Source organism: Rana temporaria, chromosome 2 (assembly GCF_905171775.1).
Source record: "Rana temporaria chromosome 2, aRanTem1.1, whole genome shotgun sequence".
NCBI lineage: Eukaryota > Metazoa > Chordata > Amphibia > Anura > Ranidae > Rana > Rana temporaria.
In genome coordinates this window covers 121,417,162-121,434,830 of record NC_053490.1, presented here as the reverse complement: position 1 = coordinate 121,434,830, position 17,669 = coordinate 121,417,162, and the positions used below count along the sequence as shown (strand labels likewise).

General features: G+C 43.0%; 1 protein-coding gene across 1 annotated transcript; it reads left to right on the top strand.

Moving 5' to 3' along the window:
- The first annotated feature begins 1,288 nt into the window (after positions 1–1,288).
- Positions 1,289–3,718, top strand: LOC120928552 (protein ALP1-like). The gene is made up of 3 exons (XM_040339627.1): positions 1,289–1,783; positions 2,222–3,018; positions 3,534–3,718. The coding sequence occupies exons 1-3, from the start codon at positions 1,464–1,466 to the stop codon at positions 3,617–3,619; spliced, it is 1,203 nt and encodes a 400-aa protein (XP_040195561.1). The 5' UTR covers positions 1,289–1,463; the 3' UTR covers positions 3,620–3,718.
- The last annotated feature ends 13,951 nt before the right edge of the window (positions 3,719–17,669 follow it).

Sequence of the window (17,669 nt, the reverse complement as noted above, 5' to 3'; positions counted from 1 at the left end):
TGCATGTATACAAAAAATAAAAAGGGAGAAAGTTATTGGAGGAATTCCAGTCAGGAGCAGCGATTTGGTCATTAAGACTAAATACTCATAAGAGTTATAATGTGGATAGGTAAAGTGGGATCTCCACAGGGTGCAGGGTATGAGCAACAGCCAGTATCTACCAGAGCCCCTGAATGTAGGGATAGTCAATGCTGCATGCTATTGCCAGGTCGCAGTCCCTGCTCTAACCAATATTTTTATTGTTCACATTCTACTTTAGATTGTTATAGAGCATTGAATCTGTATTAAAAAAATTGATAAATAGTTACCCTGAAAACTATTGCTGACTGCATTAAAAAAAAAAAAAAAAAATATATATATATATATATATATATATATATATATATATATATATATATATATATATATATATATATATATAGTTCCTTAACAAAAAGGGTAACTCTTCTCCCCCATTAGTGATCAAAAGGTGAACAGGATCACTATCACTATAAAAAGTCAGGTACACAAAAAATTTAAAAGGATTAAATAAGTAACTATTACCAAAACAACGTCATTACTCCAATTTAGAGGCTTTTCCCCACAACAAAACAAAATCAAAAATATAACGTCTTTTTTTTTCATTTCCAGTTTATATTGTTTTAGGGTCCTCTTTTAAATTTGCACATAACTTTATATCGGTCTCTTAATAGTTACCCAAATCAACACAGCAACAGGGGGAGTTTAGAAAAGCTGGGGCTCTAGTACTGAACTTGAATTAACTTTCCTACCTAGGTGACAGATACACAAAAGACACATTAAACAACTAGTAACAAATAGCTACGCGATTGCAGGCCCCCCAACCCCCCCCCCCCGTTCACTTATCTGAGCACTCGAAAAGTCCCACGTCGAGAACACGCTTGATGTCGGCCTGGTCTTCTCTGCTGTTCTTGGCTTTTTATTGGATAGATTGATAGCAGCGCTGCCATTGGCTAACATGGAGATCTTCTTCCTCCATGATCTCCCCGTCCATACATTTTGCATTTTCTCTTATTATTTCCGGGTACACTACTTCCTCCAGATAACCCTCTATATCCTCCTCGGTGCATGCTAATGAAGTAGCGTACATCTTAACATAAGGCCCCTTTCAGACGGACGGCTGTTTTGCCGCAGTTAAAAGCACTACAAATGTTTTGTGAAATTCAAGGCTCCAGGCACTGCGATTAGCTGCATTTGCACTTTGCGATTACATGCGTTTACGTGCGTTTAATTGCGGCCGCGTTTAGCTGCGGTATTCATTTCCATAGCAACCCTTTCTATTTTTTTTTTGTTTTTGTTTGGTTCCCTTGAATTCTACCCATGATGCATTTCGGTCCTCTGCATTTCAAAACATCTATTTCCTGTCTCCTTTGTTCCCTGGCTGAGTGTGTGTTGGAGTTTGGAGTGAGAGGAGCGTTCTGTGTATTGTATTGAGATCTTTCAAGATGAATGCATGTATGGGTAGTTTGATGGCAATGCTCATCTTGCTATTCATGAAAATGAAGAGGAGAAGAGCTATCGAGTCCAGAAGACGTCTCCGTCGTTACTGGGTGCACCCTTTAACCTCACAGCGTCTTTCTATTGGCTACTTTGCCCTGATGTTCGGTGAACTTAGAACCCATGGTGATAAGTTCTATAACTACACAAGGATGTCGGTGGAGAGTTTTGACGAATTGTTGGGGCTTGTTCGAGGACGAATCATCCGACAAAGGACCAACATGAGACGATGCATAAGTGAGGAAGAACGGCTGTTACTTACTTTAAGGTAGGTTTTTCATATCATTCATGCACATGCTGGTGTACCGATATGGACAATAGTGTATGTGTGATTGTATGTGTATATATATAAGTGTATATCTATTTACTTGCAATATATATATATATTCATATTGCATAGATTCTCTCTCATTCTCTCTCTCTCTCTTATATATATATATATATATATATATATATATATATATATATATATATATATATATATATATAGAGAGAGAGATATCTATATATGAAAAAGCAATCATTTTTCTTCCATCGTTTTCGTCTTTGGTCTTTGATGAAAAGTCTCCAGCTAAGCCGCTGCTTTTTTTTTTTTTCTAATACAGAATTCTATTTATGTGTATCGTAATACAGAACTCTATTTATGTGTAATACAGAACTCTATGTATGTGTATCGATTGAATTGTTCTTAATTATTGTATTGCAGATACCTTGCCACTGGAGCGAGTTTCACCTCACTTCATCATCAATTCCTAATGGGGATTTCAACTGTGTCAACCATAGTACATGACACCTGTATTGCCATTTGGGAGGAGTTGAAGAGCACAGTCATGCCGGAACCAACAATCAGCTTGTGGGAAGAGATAGCGGAGGAGTTTTGGGAGAAGACAAACTTTCCGAATTGTATTGGAGCATTAGACGGGAAACATATCAGGCTCATCAAGCCACCAAACTCTGGTTCCCGCTATTTCAACTACAAGAAATATTTCTCCATTGTGCTGCTGGGACTGAGTGACGCAAACATGCGCTTTGTAGCGGTGGACGTTGGAGCATACGGGAGCTCTGGAGATTCACACATTTTTAGAAATTCCATGATGGGACAGGGTCTGCAGTATGGGGATTTTAATGTACCACAGCCAAGGCCTCTACCTGGTACTGCTGGACCAGATCTACCCCTAGTAGTGCTAGGAGATGAGGCATTTGCCTTATCCACTCACCTCCTCAGGCCCTATACTAGGCACGGTCTTACTGCCAAGAAGCGCATCTTCAATTACTGCCTGAGCCGTGCACACAGAATGGTGGAGTGCGCCTTCGGTATTTGTACAGCTAAATGGCGTGTACTGTTGACTGCAATGCACTTGGAAGTGGATCACGCTGTCAATGTGGTTTTGGCATGCTGTGTTCTCCATAACTTTCTAAGGGGAAAGGAGATTACACACAATGAACCACCGTTACCTGTTTGTGAAGAGCACAGAGGGAGTGTTACTACCAGTCGCCCAAGCAATCATCCTCACCTTCCCATCTTCCTTTTCCCCACTTTCTTTTATTATTTTTCCCCGTGTGTTGTTTTGTTTGTCACTTTTTGTGTGGTGCTTGCACTTTATGTGTGGCGAGTAGGGTGCTGGTCCTCGGGCCGGTCTCTGAAAGTCTTGGGAGTTGGTGGACTCGGCCTTCTGGTTAGGTTCACCGGCTCTCATGGGGTCTCCCTTCGGGGGAGCCTCACCGAGGAGGGTTCTGTTTCGGCAGTCCCTCTGAGGATGTTGGGTCCTTGTGGCTTCGGCTGCTTGGGCCAAGATGGGTCCATATGGCTTCGGCTGTATGGACCACAGTAACTCTAGTCCCTGTCAGGAGCCTAACGCCCCGGGGGATCAGAGACGGGTCCTCTTCGGAGGACCACTGACGTTTGCACCCGTCGCAGTTTTTTGTGATGTCACTCTTTATGTGTGTGCACATTTTTCCCTGCACCGGGTGGAGTTTTTGGGTTGTGTTTTGCACGCCACAGGCTTTTCAACAGAAAAATCATGCTCTACAAGTCCGTGAACATTTTTCTGATTTTTTCCTTTACGATGATGGACAGCTACCGTGGCAGTACGATTATGTTTAGTCTCCTATTTTTTTTAACCATTACATCAACCTTTTTATAATATCACTGTTCACATTTTTTTTCTGTAATAAAAGTAGTTGACAACTTTGTCCAATTAAATCGGATTTATTTTTTCTTTGCTATACAAAAATTAACAAAGTGTATCAAAAATCTGTAAATCATTACAAAAGAACGATGCTTACAAAATATGGTTGCTTGCATCTATACAAAACAATACAAAACTATTTTTTTTATAATATTCCTTATGAACATGCATTTTTCTTCAAGTAAAACATGACACAGAACATTTCCAAAAAAATATAAAGTGACCCATTAGAACAGGGATATGCAATTAGCGGACCTCTTGATGTTGCAAAACTACAATTCCCATCATGTCTCTGCCTCTGGGTGTCATGCTTGTGGCTGTCAGAGTCTTGCTATGCCTCATGGGACTTGTAGTTCTGCAACAGCTGGAGGTCCGCTAATTGCATATCCCTGCATTAGAACATTCCAGAGATAATCCTGATGTGTTGTTAGAAAATCTTTTTTTCACTAAATAGATGTGGACATTAGGTGCATGAACAAAAACTGAAAGTGAAGTTCTACCCTGCCTGAAAAAATATAAAAAAAATATAAAAACAAATTGCCCAAAAACATTGGGGTAGGCGATGGGTCTTCTACCTTTGTCCTCCTACGGCACGAAAGCAGCCGGCACATTCACGAAGAGTGATGCTGCTCGCACAATACTGGAAGTTTCCGGATGGCGGCATCGAAAGCTAGCAGGATAGAGGGATTGTCCTCCGGGGGGCAGTTTAGATCAAAGGGGTTAATTTAATAAGGCAAAACAACTTAACACTACAAGTGCAAGTGCAATACTTGGAAGTGCATTCGCTGTAGATCTGAGTAGTAGATCTGATATGGGTGGTAGATCTGCTGATTATTATCTTTCAATCATGTGCAAGCAAATGTGTTTACTATTTTACTTGCATGCCCCCCTCAGATCTACAGCAACTGCACTTCCAAGTGCACTTGTATACTAAATGGATTTGCCTTTAGTAAATATTCCACAAAGTGTCTTTAACCACTTACCCCCCGGACCATATTGCTGCCCAAAGACCAGAGTACTTTTTGCGATTCGGGACTGCGTCGCTTTAACAGACAATTGCGCGGTCGTGCGACGTGGCTCCCAAACAAAATTGGCGTCCTTTTTTTCCCACAAATAGAGCTTTCTTTTGGTGGTATTTGATCACCTCTGCGTTTTTATTTTTTGCGCTATAAACAAAAATAGAACGACAATTTTGAAAAAAATGAATATTTTTTACTTTTTGCTTTAATAAATATCCCCCAAAAATATATAAAAAAACATTTTTTTTCCTCAGTTTAGGCCGATACGTATTCTTCTACATATTTTTCGTAAAAAAAAATCGCAATAAGCGTTTATTGATTGGTTTGCGCAAAAGTTATAGCGTTTACAAAATAGGGGGTATATTTATGGCATTTTTATTAATATTTTTTTTTACTAGTAATGGCGGCGATCAGCGATTTTTTTTTCGGTATTGCGACATTATGGCGGACACTTCGGACATTTTTGACACATTTTTGGGACCATTGGCATTTTTATAGCGATCAGTGCTATAAAAATGCATTAGATTACTATAAAAATGCCACTGGCAGTGAAGGGGTTAACACTAGGGGCGGGGAAGGGGTTAAGTATGCCTGGGTGTGTTCTTACTGTGGGGGGGGGGGTGGCCTCACTAGGGGAAACACTGATCTTCTGTTCATACATTGTATGAACAGAAAATCAGCATTTCCCCTGCTGACAGGAACGAGAGCTGTGTGTTTACACATACAGCTCCCGTTCCCCGCTCTGTACCGAGCGATCGCGTGTGCCCGGCGGCGATCGCGCCCGCCGGGCACACGCACGGGAGTCGGGGGCGAGCGGGGGGCGCGCGCGTGCGCCCCTAGTGGCGGCTAATAGGCAGGACGTCATATTACGTGCTCTCGCCTAGGAGAGCCACCTTGTGGACGTATTTCGACGGTGCGGCGACGGCAAGTGGTTAAAAGTCAGCAGCTATAGTGTTTGTAGCTGTCGACTTTTTTTCAAAAAAGAGCGGGTGTAGACCCTTGTTAAATACTTTTTATAAGATCAATGCTAAACAGCAAAAATAACTTGTTCAAAAGAGGGGTGCATGTAGCAACATCAGCAGCCATTTTGAATTTAAGTGCTTCAGATTGTGTGCAAAATTCTCCTGAGAGAAAAAAAATTTGAGGAACATAATCTTGTTCTCTTTAATTTCTAAATCGTTTCCTAGGTGCATTGTTGGTTCAATTTTCCTTCTATTTCACTAATGTTTTGTTTTCTTTATCTGAATTTCTCACTTCCTGTTTCTCCTCAGTAAGGTGTTTAGTAAGCTGTTCTAAATAACTTTGCATGGCTCGGATGATAGTGGAAAGCGTACCTAGGAGAAACAGGAATTGAGAAAAAAAAAATATATATATAGAAGGGAAATGGTAGGAAAGAGTAAGTGAACCAACAATGCACAAACTTAAGGAAACAATTCAGGCGAACCAAGCCATTTAGCGGGGGTTCACCTAATTATTATTTTTTTCAAACAATACATCCAGCACACTAAGCATACTAAGCACTGTATGTAGGTTTTTTTTTTGTCTCTGTACATACCGTGATATTGTCATTTTGTTCAGGGCTTCCGGGTTCTGTTAACTGCGGGAGTGGGCGTTTCTATCCTTGGATTTGATGATTGACGGCTTGTGAAACAGTTTCCCTCTCGCCTGTGTCCACCGTATAGTGCCGACTTGCAGCTCGGCTATTTCTAGAAATCTGGTGACGCGCGTTGTGCGCCAGGAAAACTGTTGCACAAGCCGTCAATCATCAAATCCAAGGATAGGAACGCCGTAAGCCCTGGACAAAATGCCAATATCACGTTTGGTACGGTCAAAAACAAAGACCTACATACAGTGGATGTGCTTAGTATGCTGGCTGTAATGTTAGAAATTTGTTTTTAGGGTGAACATCCGCTAAACATTACTTTGTGCAAAGGTATCAATAAAACATTGCATTAGCAAAAACAAAAAAAAAATAAAACAGTAATAAAAGTAGAAAAAACTACAAGTTTTGATACACTGGGTAAGAGGAACGCAAGGTAGAAGGGTTTGGTTCACTGCCAACATCTATATGTGGTACGGATTGTGTAGATGAGGGTGAACTGACTGGGTGGGGCTGCCCATGCATTCTCTGAAAACCAGGATAAGATGGGAAGGGTGTATATGTTGGTGGCGGCCCTGCATATGAGTTCATGACTGGTGTGGTGTCACGGCATTCAGGACTGGGCATTGGCTGACTCAAAGAGCCACTAGGTGAATTAAAACCCAGAGCCCATGGTTGAAATTTAGGATATGGGCGTTGCTCTTTGCATGCGGACACTATATACGTTAAATAGGCATGTATATCACCCCTAACATCAGTGCGTTTCTCTGGCGGAATCTCCCTGAGTACACATAGTAACATTCTCAAAAAAATGACATCGGGATCTGAGATGTTGAGGAACTCATCTTTTTTGGCATCATTTTGTGATTGTTTTCTCATTTCTGCAATAATACGATTAAAATAATCCTCAAAAGGTGTCCCTTGTTGGCGTGGTCGACGAGTGGCGGAAGTAGATCGTGCTCTCTTGTCAAGATTTCCCTGGAAATAGATAGAATGCATAGATTACGCTTCTGATGTTGAGGTCACACTTGGTGAACAGAGGTCACACTTGATGCTTGCTTAAATATATGTGCCAGTGCTTGTGTCACAGCTTGCAGCACCCGTTTTGAATCGATCAGACACAGGCACTTGTAGTCCCAAAAACCTGTCACTGTACAAAGCCAGAAGTATGACCAAAAAAGATGGAGATCGTGACCAAATTACATACCTGCGGTTCTAGAGATTCTTGATACTCTTGAGATGAAACTGTCTCTGGAATGGTTTCCTGGCTGGTCTCAGTATTATTTTCTGGTGATGAACTTGCACGCCTTGCGATGGATCTTGCAGGAACACTTGAGACAGTTCTAGGTAAAAACATTACAAAACATTACACGTTTTTAAAAACAGTTATCATGAATAGTGTCATGTGTACACAACAGAATAGCCCTCTATCCGGAGCTGGGAGGGAAAAAAAAATGGGTCTACACCTTTCACACTGGAGCGGTAAGGTGCAAACAGAAATCCTGGAAGCAGCATTTTTGGAGTGGTGAGGGAGCAGTGTGTATACCGCTCCTTCAACTTTCAAGCCCGTTCAAATGAATGGGACAGTACAGCTATACTGCCCACAAAACGTTAGTTAAATAACATATATGTTACTTACGCACGCATCTCGGTGGTGTGCCTCAAGAAAGACAATGCCTCTGCATGGGGGTTGGGCCTACGGCGAGTTGAGGGTGCTCCGCTTCGCTCCGCAGACTTCTCTTCGTTTACTTCTTTCTTGTAGCGGTCGCGTAGGGATCTCCACCTTGTATAAACCTCCTTCCCTGCAATATATATTTCATTGTATAATTTAATAATATATTTTGAAAAAATAAACGCATATAAGCCGTACATTGAGAGAGATTTGCTCTCACCCCCACCCAAGAAACTAGAGAATACACAAACCATTTGACCCCTTTCACTGCAAGTGACAAAAGTGTCCAATCTGTCTGACAAAATTTAGCTGCCCCTCCTGTTTTTTTTGTTTTTTTAAATTGTCCAGAAAGTACTAATGCCCGACCTTTGTGTGAAAAAAAGGAACAACAATTTGGTTTGGTTGCAGCATTGTCATTGACGCAGCGCTGTATTGCAAAAAAAATGGCCTTGTCATTAGGGGGGGTAAATCTTCATTAGTCTGGTTGTAATGAAAGAGCTATGATGCATGTGTACCCTGATACATGAACATACTGTACATAAACACCAGAAACTTTGCACTCACCTCGGTTATCTTGATCAGTTGCAGACATTTCGTCCCAGTTCGGTGTGACAAATTTGTACACTTCCTCCCACTTTGACCTCTTCAACACTCTGTCGGCATATCCAGGGCATTCTGGGTCCCATAACTCCGGTCGGGCATGCACCAGGGCTATAATGGCCTCGTGGGAGATGTCTCTGGCCGCCATGCTGTCTTCTCCTCTTTCCTCTATCCCTAGTACTTCCTGTGTCATGTCCCAGGTATGCTAATGAATGATGATGTGCTTCCTGTTTTTTTTTTTTTTTTTAAAACGCTGATATCCGCAGGTGACAAAAAAGACTGCGATTGCCTGCGGTTATGTGCATATAGCTGCGCTACATCGCACCTGGACGCATTCAATTCTATTTTTTCTATTCGCACGAAACCGCATGTAACGTAATCGCACGCAAACGCTGTGTGTGAATGGGGCCATAGGCAAACATTGTGTGCTTTTAGCTGCGGTAGAAAAATAGAAAATCCGCAGCTAAAAGCACCATTCTATCCGTCCGTCTGAAAGGGGCCTAATACTCATAAAAGCATTGCATGATTTCTTCTATTGTACAGGCCAGTATCCCGTGTTCATTTCGTATCTTAGAAATAGCCTAGGTTGTTGTTTGCTGTTTGGCAATAAATGCCAATCATCTGCTAAACTGGTTTCCTTGTTCAAAAAATATTTGCCTCATAAAAAATTGTTTCTGTTTAGCCTTTATTTCTATTTGTCCCTTGTATAACCTAAATAGACTTTCCCATCTTGCCTGATTTTCACTTGAGGGATTAGATACATGTCAATTCGTGATAGACACCCTCCACCTGGGGCTGCCAATGAATAGATCCTAGTCTGTGGGTTCCCAACTCTCCACAAGTCTGACCATCCTACCTCGCCAAGAAGACTTTTTAACTCTATTCTCTCTACCTGCTCGTTTTAGGATTGCACCCCCATATCTATCTAAAGTCCAGTATCATATTGTAATCCCCCATACATATCACGTATGCATCAGGGTATTGAGCCATAAACAGCACTGCATCCTTCACTACCTGCATACCCACGTGCGGTGGGTTATAAATTCCCATAAGTACGAATGGTAAAGCGTATAATATTCCAGAGATAAACACATATCTACCATCAGGGTCACTATAGCTAATACACTCCCACGGCACCAATTGATGTATCAGCATAGACACTCCCCTTGAACAGGGCGTGTGATATGAATGGTAAATATGATTAACCCAGGGCTTCTTTTAATATTTTAAATTGTCTTTTATCATATGTGTTTCCTGCAAACATACTATTTTTGCCCTGGTCTGTTGTATAATCGTAAATATCTGGCTTCTCTTAGTGGTTGCCCCCATTCCTCTTAAATTCCATGATATAAAAATACATTGTTCACTCATATTTCCCTTAATTGGTATGTAATAGGGGCTATACCCACTCGGCATCTTATCTTCAATTATGTTTATCTGTATTAAGTAAAGTAGTGTCACTGCAGCCATTGATATCCATATTACATCCATTCTAAACCTCTTATCCCCCAAAACTTCTAAATATTTTAGTAATTCAGGGTGCAAAAAATAAAAAAAAATAGACATTGCCTGCATATGACATTACCTATATTGCAGGCAATTCGAAAAGTGTCCATATATCCCAAATAACCAAAAAAAAAAGAAGGAGGAAAATGAGTGGTTCGGGAGCTTCAAAAAGAAAATTTGTTTTCCCAGGGTATATAAAATATATATATCCAGGTTCTCTCCCCCACCCCCCTCCCTTCCCCTTTCAGAGGTAGCCCAAGGGTAGTCCCCCTCCCTCCCCATCCCCCTCCCACAAAAAATATAAAATATCCCCCTGTTGTGCCATTTCTTAAACCCGTCTGTAAATAGATTAATAAAGTACAGAGGTACAAAAATTACCCAATCTATCCTATATATAACATATATAACTTACATATGTCTAATAAAGTGTGAATGTGCAATTCAAAAGATGCAAAAATACAGGAAATACCCAAGCTGTCCTATATAAAACTGATGTGTCCAATAAAGTGCAGATGTGTAATTCAATACATCAAATATACTATATTAATTTGGATACTCCCAACTAATCAAAGCAGTACCATACATTAATTTCTATCCAATTAATATACCACACAAAAAAGGAGGGGTTACATATGAAAATATTTAAAGTGTTTTTATTGTGACAACAATCTGCATTAAAAAAATAAACAATGTTTTAAAGTGTTTTCATTGTGACAGCAATCTGCACACACAAAAAAAAATGTTTTTCTTTATATTCGTATATACTTAAAAAATGTAATTACTGCAGAAAAACATGTTTTATATAATAGACATGCCTTAAAAATAAGCCCAAAGCAAAAAAAAAAAAAAAAAGGGAAATAATTCAAAAATATATTCAATATGGATTTCCACTACCTGGAATTCCCTAATCTTTGGGAGGTGTCCTTTTATTAATCCGTAGCCATTCATGGGCCTGTTCTGTTGTGGTGAAAAACAAAACCTTCACTCTATCCTCTACTTTTAACCGAGCTGGGTAAGCCATTAAATACACAGTCCCGTTTTCTCATAGCTTTTGCTTGATTTCATTTAAGCTAGCGCACTGCTTTTGTAACACTTGGGAGAAGTCTGGGAATTTTGAAATTTTAACATTTTCATATTGTATCACACCCTTTTGTCAAGCTTTAAGCAGGATAAAGTCGCAATATTTACAGTTCAGTAAGCATGCTAAAAGTGGCCTTGGAGGGGCCCCAGGTTTTGGTGGTTTTGCTGGTACTCTGTGTGCTCTCTTAATGGCAAACGCACATGAAAATTCGGCATCTGTCCATTGGTTAATAACAGAAGCACCAAAGACAAACAAAAGACCGTCAGTAGAAAATGTATGGCCACATCATCATCCTAGAAGAGACATTCTGCACGAAAAAACAGGAGTAGATGGAATACTCCTACCGAATGACGTGGATCTGCTTGTCAGCGACAACAGATCATATGCGCATGGAAGGACTCCACCCGAATCGGCCAAGCTGGATGCAGACCCAATGGTAGATTCCCAGCAGGATATCCAGATATGAGGCTGTAGTCCTAGACTGGAACTTCACCCTGGGTGGATTCGCTCAGACTCAGATTCGAAGGCAAGGACAGAAGTCTGCTTATTCCAAAGCGGCAATCGATGATGACAAAGTGGTATCCACTCAAAGACAGTGGGCACAATCTTGGAGTATGAAAAACTTAGTAACCCAGCAGGACATGCAGGAAAAAAGAAAAAACAAAGCTCCGGATGGTGCAGGTAAAAAAGGGATAAGGTTTTATTGTAATAAAACCAATATACATAAAAGTGATCACTGTAGCATAAAAAAGGTAAAAGCAATATGGAGAGCAGGTGTACCAGAGCAGGGCCCTGGGCTTGGTACACCTGCTCTCCATATTGCTTTTACCTTTTTTATGCTACAGTGATCACTTTTATGTATATTGGTTTTATTACAATAAAACCTTATCCCTTTTTTACCTGCACCATCCGGAGCTTTGTTTTTTCTTTTTTTCCTGCATGTCCTGCTGGGTTACTAAGTTTTCACTCGTTCATCCCCACCCCCTTTCGTGACCAGCCGGCCGGCGTGCTTATATAAGGGTGCAGTGCTTTGTGAATACAGCACTTGCCTCTCTGATTTACGGCGGCGTAGCGTAAATACAATACGCTACGCCGCCGTAACAATGCGCCCGGCTACCTGAATCTAGCCCACTACTAGGTATTAGATGTGCAAACATTAAGGTGATAGCATGTCTAATACCTACAGAGAGTAATGGAAATAAGGTGGAGTTCAAAGTGAACTGTGCCATTACTTGGAGGGATTGGCATTTAGGGGATTAAAACAGGCATGGAGGAAATGTGATATCACCTCCTGTGCTTTCACTTTTCAGTGGAGTGGCAGTTCCTGCTGCAAGTGAATACAAGTCTTTGGGCTCACACTGGTGTACTGGCAGTTTTCCACAGTCATAGTCCCTCAGGTTGCACATTTTTGTTGCATTTTCTGGAAGTGCACCAAAGATGCAGCATTTAGGACGTTTTGTGCACTTTCACAACATACAGTAAAAATGTGCAACCTCTATGGGACCAGGGGCAACATTCAGACATACCAGCGTGAGCCCACATCATAACACCAAGGAGGGCAATGTAATGTCTGTCACAGGCTGCTAGGAAACAAATAAATCTTTAGCTGCAGAGAGAGGGAGGGAGGAGAAGTTCACTTACTTGGATGGTCCCAGCCTCCCAGGAGACTCACTGGATTCCAGCCAACTGCTCAGATTGAACTTTCCCGCCCACACATCCTCTTCACAGACAGCACACAGGCTTCCCATAGTGTGGGTGGGCAAAGAGAGAGCAGGTCCAGCCTCTGCCAGCCATTCATGTGGAGGAGGGAGGGGCTGGGCGGGGCTGTGCTGTGCTCTGTAACACAGACTGTCAGCCCTGAGACATCACTGGCTCACAGTACTGGATGGAGATGCCGCACTCGGTCAGCTCAAAAACTGCGCATGTGCGGTTCTGAGCTGGGGACACAGCGGCCTTTGTAGAGCATATGAGAGCAACCCAGGGGGAAAATACATCTCTGCCCGCCGGCCCAGCCCGCCCCTGGGCACAGGGAGGAGTCAGAGAGGACAGCAGGAGCTAGTGCTGCTGGGCAAGTCTTCAGGAGGGAACCACCAGTGGGTGCGCAGCCAGGAGGGCTGGTGAGTGACACATGCTATCGGGAATACTGGAGAGACATGCCAGAGAGGACTGAGTGGCAACAGTCAGAGCTAGGTGTGGAGCCAGTGAGGATTGCACTGTCAGTGTCCACCTGAATATACCCTGCTGCTTGTAAAGAAAATCCTTACAACTAGTGCCTAATTAATATAGTGTGCCAAACAAATCAAATACAAATATATCATAAGGTATTTTAAATCACAATGTGCAATATTCCCAAAAAAATGTCATTAATAAATCAACCCAGTGTGGGTGCCAAGACACCTGTGCAATGTTCTCAATTTTTCCAAACTGGAACAACAAAGTGCAAATGCAAATAATGGACGTGTAAACATATAAACCAACAACATTAAATGCTATCCTCCAACTTATTCCGATGTATCCATAAAGTGCAATGTGCAAAAAAGTATATACAAATAATAAATATAAGGTAGCAAGTATAAATGGATGTCCTTAGTGAGTGATCACTCCTTTCACTGCTGTTCCTATTTCGTGGTTCGGTGTTTCTACTTCCACCCTTAAAGTGCTCGCCACCACCATCTGGTAAAAATGGCCACTTACAGTCACCAGATGGATGTATGCGTGCGCCTTTGGTTCATTACAGTATAACCACTTAGTTGCAATAGATCAGCCAGCAGCTTTTCCCAACAATGAGGTGGAATGTTTGGCTATAATATTTCTCATAAAAAATGAATAGCCATCATAGTGTAATATGTTGCCACTATTTATTAAAAAAAGTTAAAAACAACAGATTTCAAACTAACATTTTACAGTGAAATTACGCCGGCACTATGCTGATCAAGCCGTGTATTCAGGGATGGTGGTATGGGCTATTCCGCCACTGTGTGTTCTTTGTCGGCGTGCGCCTCACCACTCGTTCTCATATGGCAGAAGAATATAGCAGATAGGATCCCCCCGCAGAATAGTTCTCCTTGCACGCTACAGTTGCTCACTATAGGTCTTCACTCACTGAGCTCCCAGTCTCTCATTAGACTCTCAGACCCAATCACCACTGGATCCCCTGAGCTCTTCCACTTCCATTACTCAGTATCTTCCTCAAGCATCACCCCCCCCTTCCCTGCTGGGTTCTTGGCTTGGCACTCACAGATACTCCTCAAACGTCACCCCTGCTGACCCCCTAGGTCCTTGGCTTGGCACTCACTGATGCTCCTCAAGCATTACCTCTGCTTTTCCGCTGGGTGCCTGGCTTGGAACTTGCTGAAGTTTTCCCACTTCTTCACCGTCCCCGGCTAGTGAGAAGACTGCTCTGGTACTGGCTACAGGTTACTCACAATGGTCTCCGGTAACAAGGTGGATGGTCCCTTAGTGGCGACAGCTTCGCCTCTACCTCTGACCTCAACTGGTTCCTCATCCGGCTGAACTGTTACTCTCGGTTGGACTCCAATCCTGCAGTCCCAACCATGCACTGCTTCTCCTGTTTCTGGATAGGCCCTCAGACAGCCTAGCAGCCAGAAGTCCCCAGGATAGGCCTCAGGCTTCTGGCCTAACAGTCCGGGGCAACATAACACACCTCCACCCAGACAGCCGTCCAGGTAGCACAGAACCCTGATCACCTGACTCCACCCAAATAAATAGGCTCACCCAGCAGGCCAAGGGACTAAAGAAACCCCTGCCAACTGAAACACCCAATCCATTCATAGCCTGACCTTGCTAAGCACTTGTCTATCTAATGTCACCAGCATAATGCCACCTAGCAACAGAAGAGGGGAGGTGCAGCAAGTCCATAACTAGAGAGGAATCAGTGGATCTACTAACAATTAGCCAGGGCAACTACTGCCTGGCAAACTAAATTTACTTAGCAAACCTGCCTAAACACCATTGTGCTACATCAGCACAAACTCATCCTTTGATAGGTGAAGGTCTCTTTGTAGTAGCTTTACAGGGACAGTCTTTAGTCCTAACGCTTCAGCCGGCTAGCGTTGGGGCCCAGTTGTACACTTGGTGCACATGAGACCTCCGCACATTTTTGCCCAGGAAACTCTGCTTTCTACTGATGCAGGGCTTTTTGGGTAATGCGGTCTGCAGTCCACATTTACTGATGCAGCTGAGAGCATCCACAAACTATAACTCCCAGGGTTCCATTAGGCTGCATCATCATTCACAGAGCCACCCTGATGCTAAATGGCTCAAGTCACTGCTGTCAAGAGGGAGGGGGAGCAGGAGCTAGCGAGGGATCATTACACAGATCTTACAGCTACACCTCCCCATCACAACATGGCCACTCCACACACACGTCCAGCGGGGAAAAAGAAAGGAGGAGAGCTAGCACAGAAGCGCTAAGCCCGCTCCATCAGCTGGCTACATGAATTGGTAACATCAATATTAAACTGCAAAACATAGACAGGAAAATCACAGAAAAACAGGGACATTTCATTTTTTTGCACTGGCCTTGGCAACCCCCTCTATTTATTTAGTGGGTGCGTATGCTGTTTCCAAATATTTCATTTTTGTCTCATGAAAATGGACTGATCCTTTTAAGTGAATACAGCTGGAGATCAACACAGCAATTCATCTTCCTATGTCATGGCATAAAAATGCCATTGTTAATACTATTTTGTATTCTATACTACTACTATATGTGAAGTACTATAATAAAGGCATGGATCAGTAATCCTATATCTGTAGCAATCAAGCTATTTCCTGCATATGTAATCTGGATCATCTGTCTCCCACATGAGCCAGGGACTGCTGGGGAGGTGAGGGCACAAAAGAGCTTCAAGAGACAAGTATACTTCTATTCACTAATCTCCCCTGTAATGGATAAAGCTGAAAAGAGCATTCCCATTTTATAAACTAGGGGGAAGATCCACAGAGCTCTGCACCCGCGCAGCGTATCAGAGATACGCTACGCCGCCGTAACTTACCCGGCTTTAGTTCGAATCCATAAAGATTTCCCGCCGTAAGTTACGGCGGCGTAGTCTATCTCTGGGGGCGTAACGACGCGTAATTCAAATCGGCGATTAGGGGGCGTGTTTCATTTAAATGAAACGCGTCCCCGCGCTGAATGAACTGCGCATGCGCCGTCCCTAAATTTCCCGCCGTGCATTGCGCTAAATGACGTCGCAAGGACGTCATTTTTTTTAACATAGACGTGAATTACGTCCATCCCGATTCCCGGACGACTTACACAAAAAAAAAAATTCAAAATAAACGCGGGAACGACGGCCATACTTAACATGGTAAGTCTAACTATACGCCGCAAAACAGCAGCTTTAACTATGCGCCGGAAAAAGCCGACTAGACACGACGTAAAAGAATGCGACGGCCGCGCGTACGTTCGTGGATCGTCGGAAATAGCAAATTTGCATACTCGACGCGGAAAACGACGGGAACTCCACCCAGCGGACGGCAAAGTATTGCATCTAAGATCCGAAGGCGTACGAAGCCGTACGCCTGTCGGATCTAACCGAGATGCCGTCGTATCTTGGTTTAAGGATTCAAACCAAAGATACGACGCGGGAAATTTGTGGATCTGCCCCTTGGTATCCTGACAACGCAGCCAGGTAAGATCAGAAGCTCTCTTACCCTGATCTGCATTGGCTGTAAGCACAGGAGACATTGGAGACCCATAGGCCCGGATTCACAAAGGATTTACGACGGCGTATCTCCAGATACGCCGTCGTAAGTCCGAATGGAGGCGTCGTATCTCTGCGCCTGATTCAAAGAATCAGATACGCCTCACTGTTGCCAAGATACGAGCGCCGTAAGTCTCCTACGTCGTCGTATCTTGGGGTGCTAGAATATGCAAATGAGCTAGATACGCCGATTCACGAACGTACTTGCGCCCGGCGTATTAAAATACGCTGTTTACGTAAGGCGTACGACCAGCGTAACTTTACCCATCATAAAGCAGGGGTAAGTCATGTTAAGGTATGGACGTCGGAAACGTCGGAACAGCGTCGTATTTTACGTAGTTTGCGTAAGTCGTACGTGAATGGGGATGGGCGTAGGTTACGTTCACGTCGACTAAGCATTGAGCCGGCGTAACTTAGGGAGAAAATTCAACGCGATACTGAGCATGCGCGCGCATGCGCCGTTCGTTAGGCGCGTCATTTACGCGGGGTCACGATTCATTTCCATACAACACTCCCCCTACCAGCCTACTTTGAATTACGCGGGCTTACGCCGGCCCATTTACGCTACGCCGCCGCAACTTACGGAGCAAGTGCTTTGTGAATACTGCACTTGCCTGTCTAAGTTGCGGCGGCGTAGCGTAAATAGGATACGCTTCGCCCGCACAAAGATACGCCCAGATACGTAAATCTGGCCCTTAATGTCTTGATACTTATAAAGTGGAAGGAAAATTATAAATGGTTTTCATTTTTTTTTGTAT

Excerpts from the sequence above, each read along its gene's own strand:
- LOC120928552 (XM_040339627.1), top strand. The coding sequence starts at position 1,464 with ATGAATGCATGTATGGGTAGTTTGATGGCAATGCTCATCTTGCTATTC. Across the intron at positions 1,784-2,221 it reads CGGCTGTTACTTACTTTAAG|ATACCTTGCCACTGGAGCGA; the intron begins GTAGGTTTTTCA and ends ATTGTATTGCAG. Across the intron at positions 3,019-3,533 it reads TACTACCAGTCGCCCAAGCA|ATCATGCTCTACAAGTCCGT; the intron begins ATCATCCTCACC and ends TTCAACAGAAAA.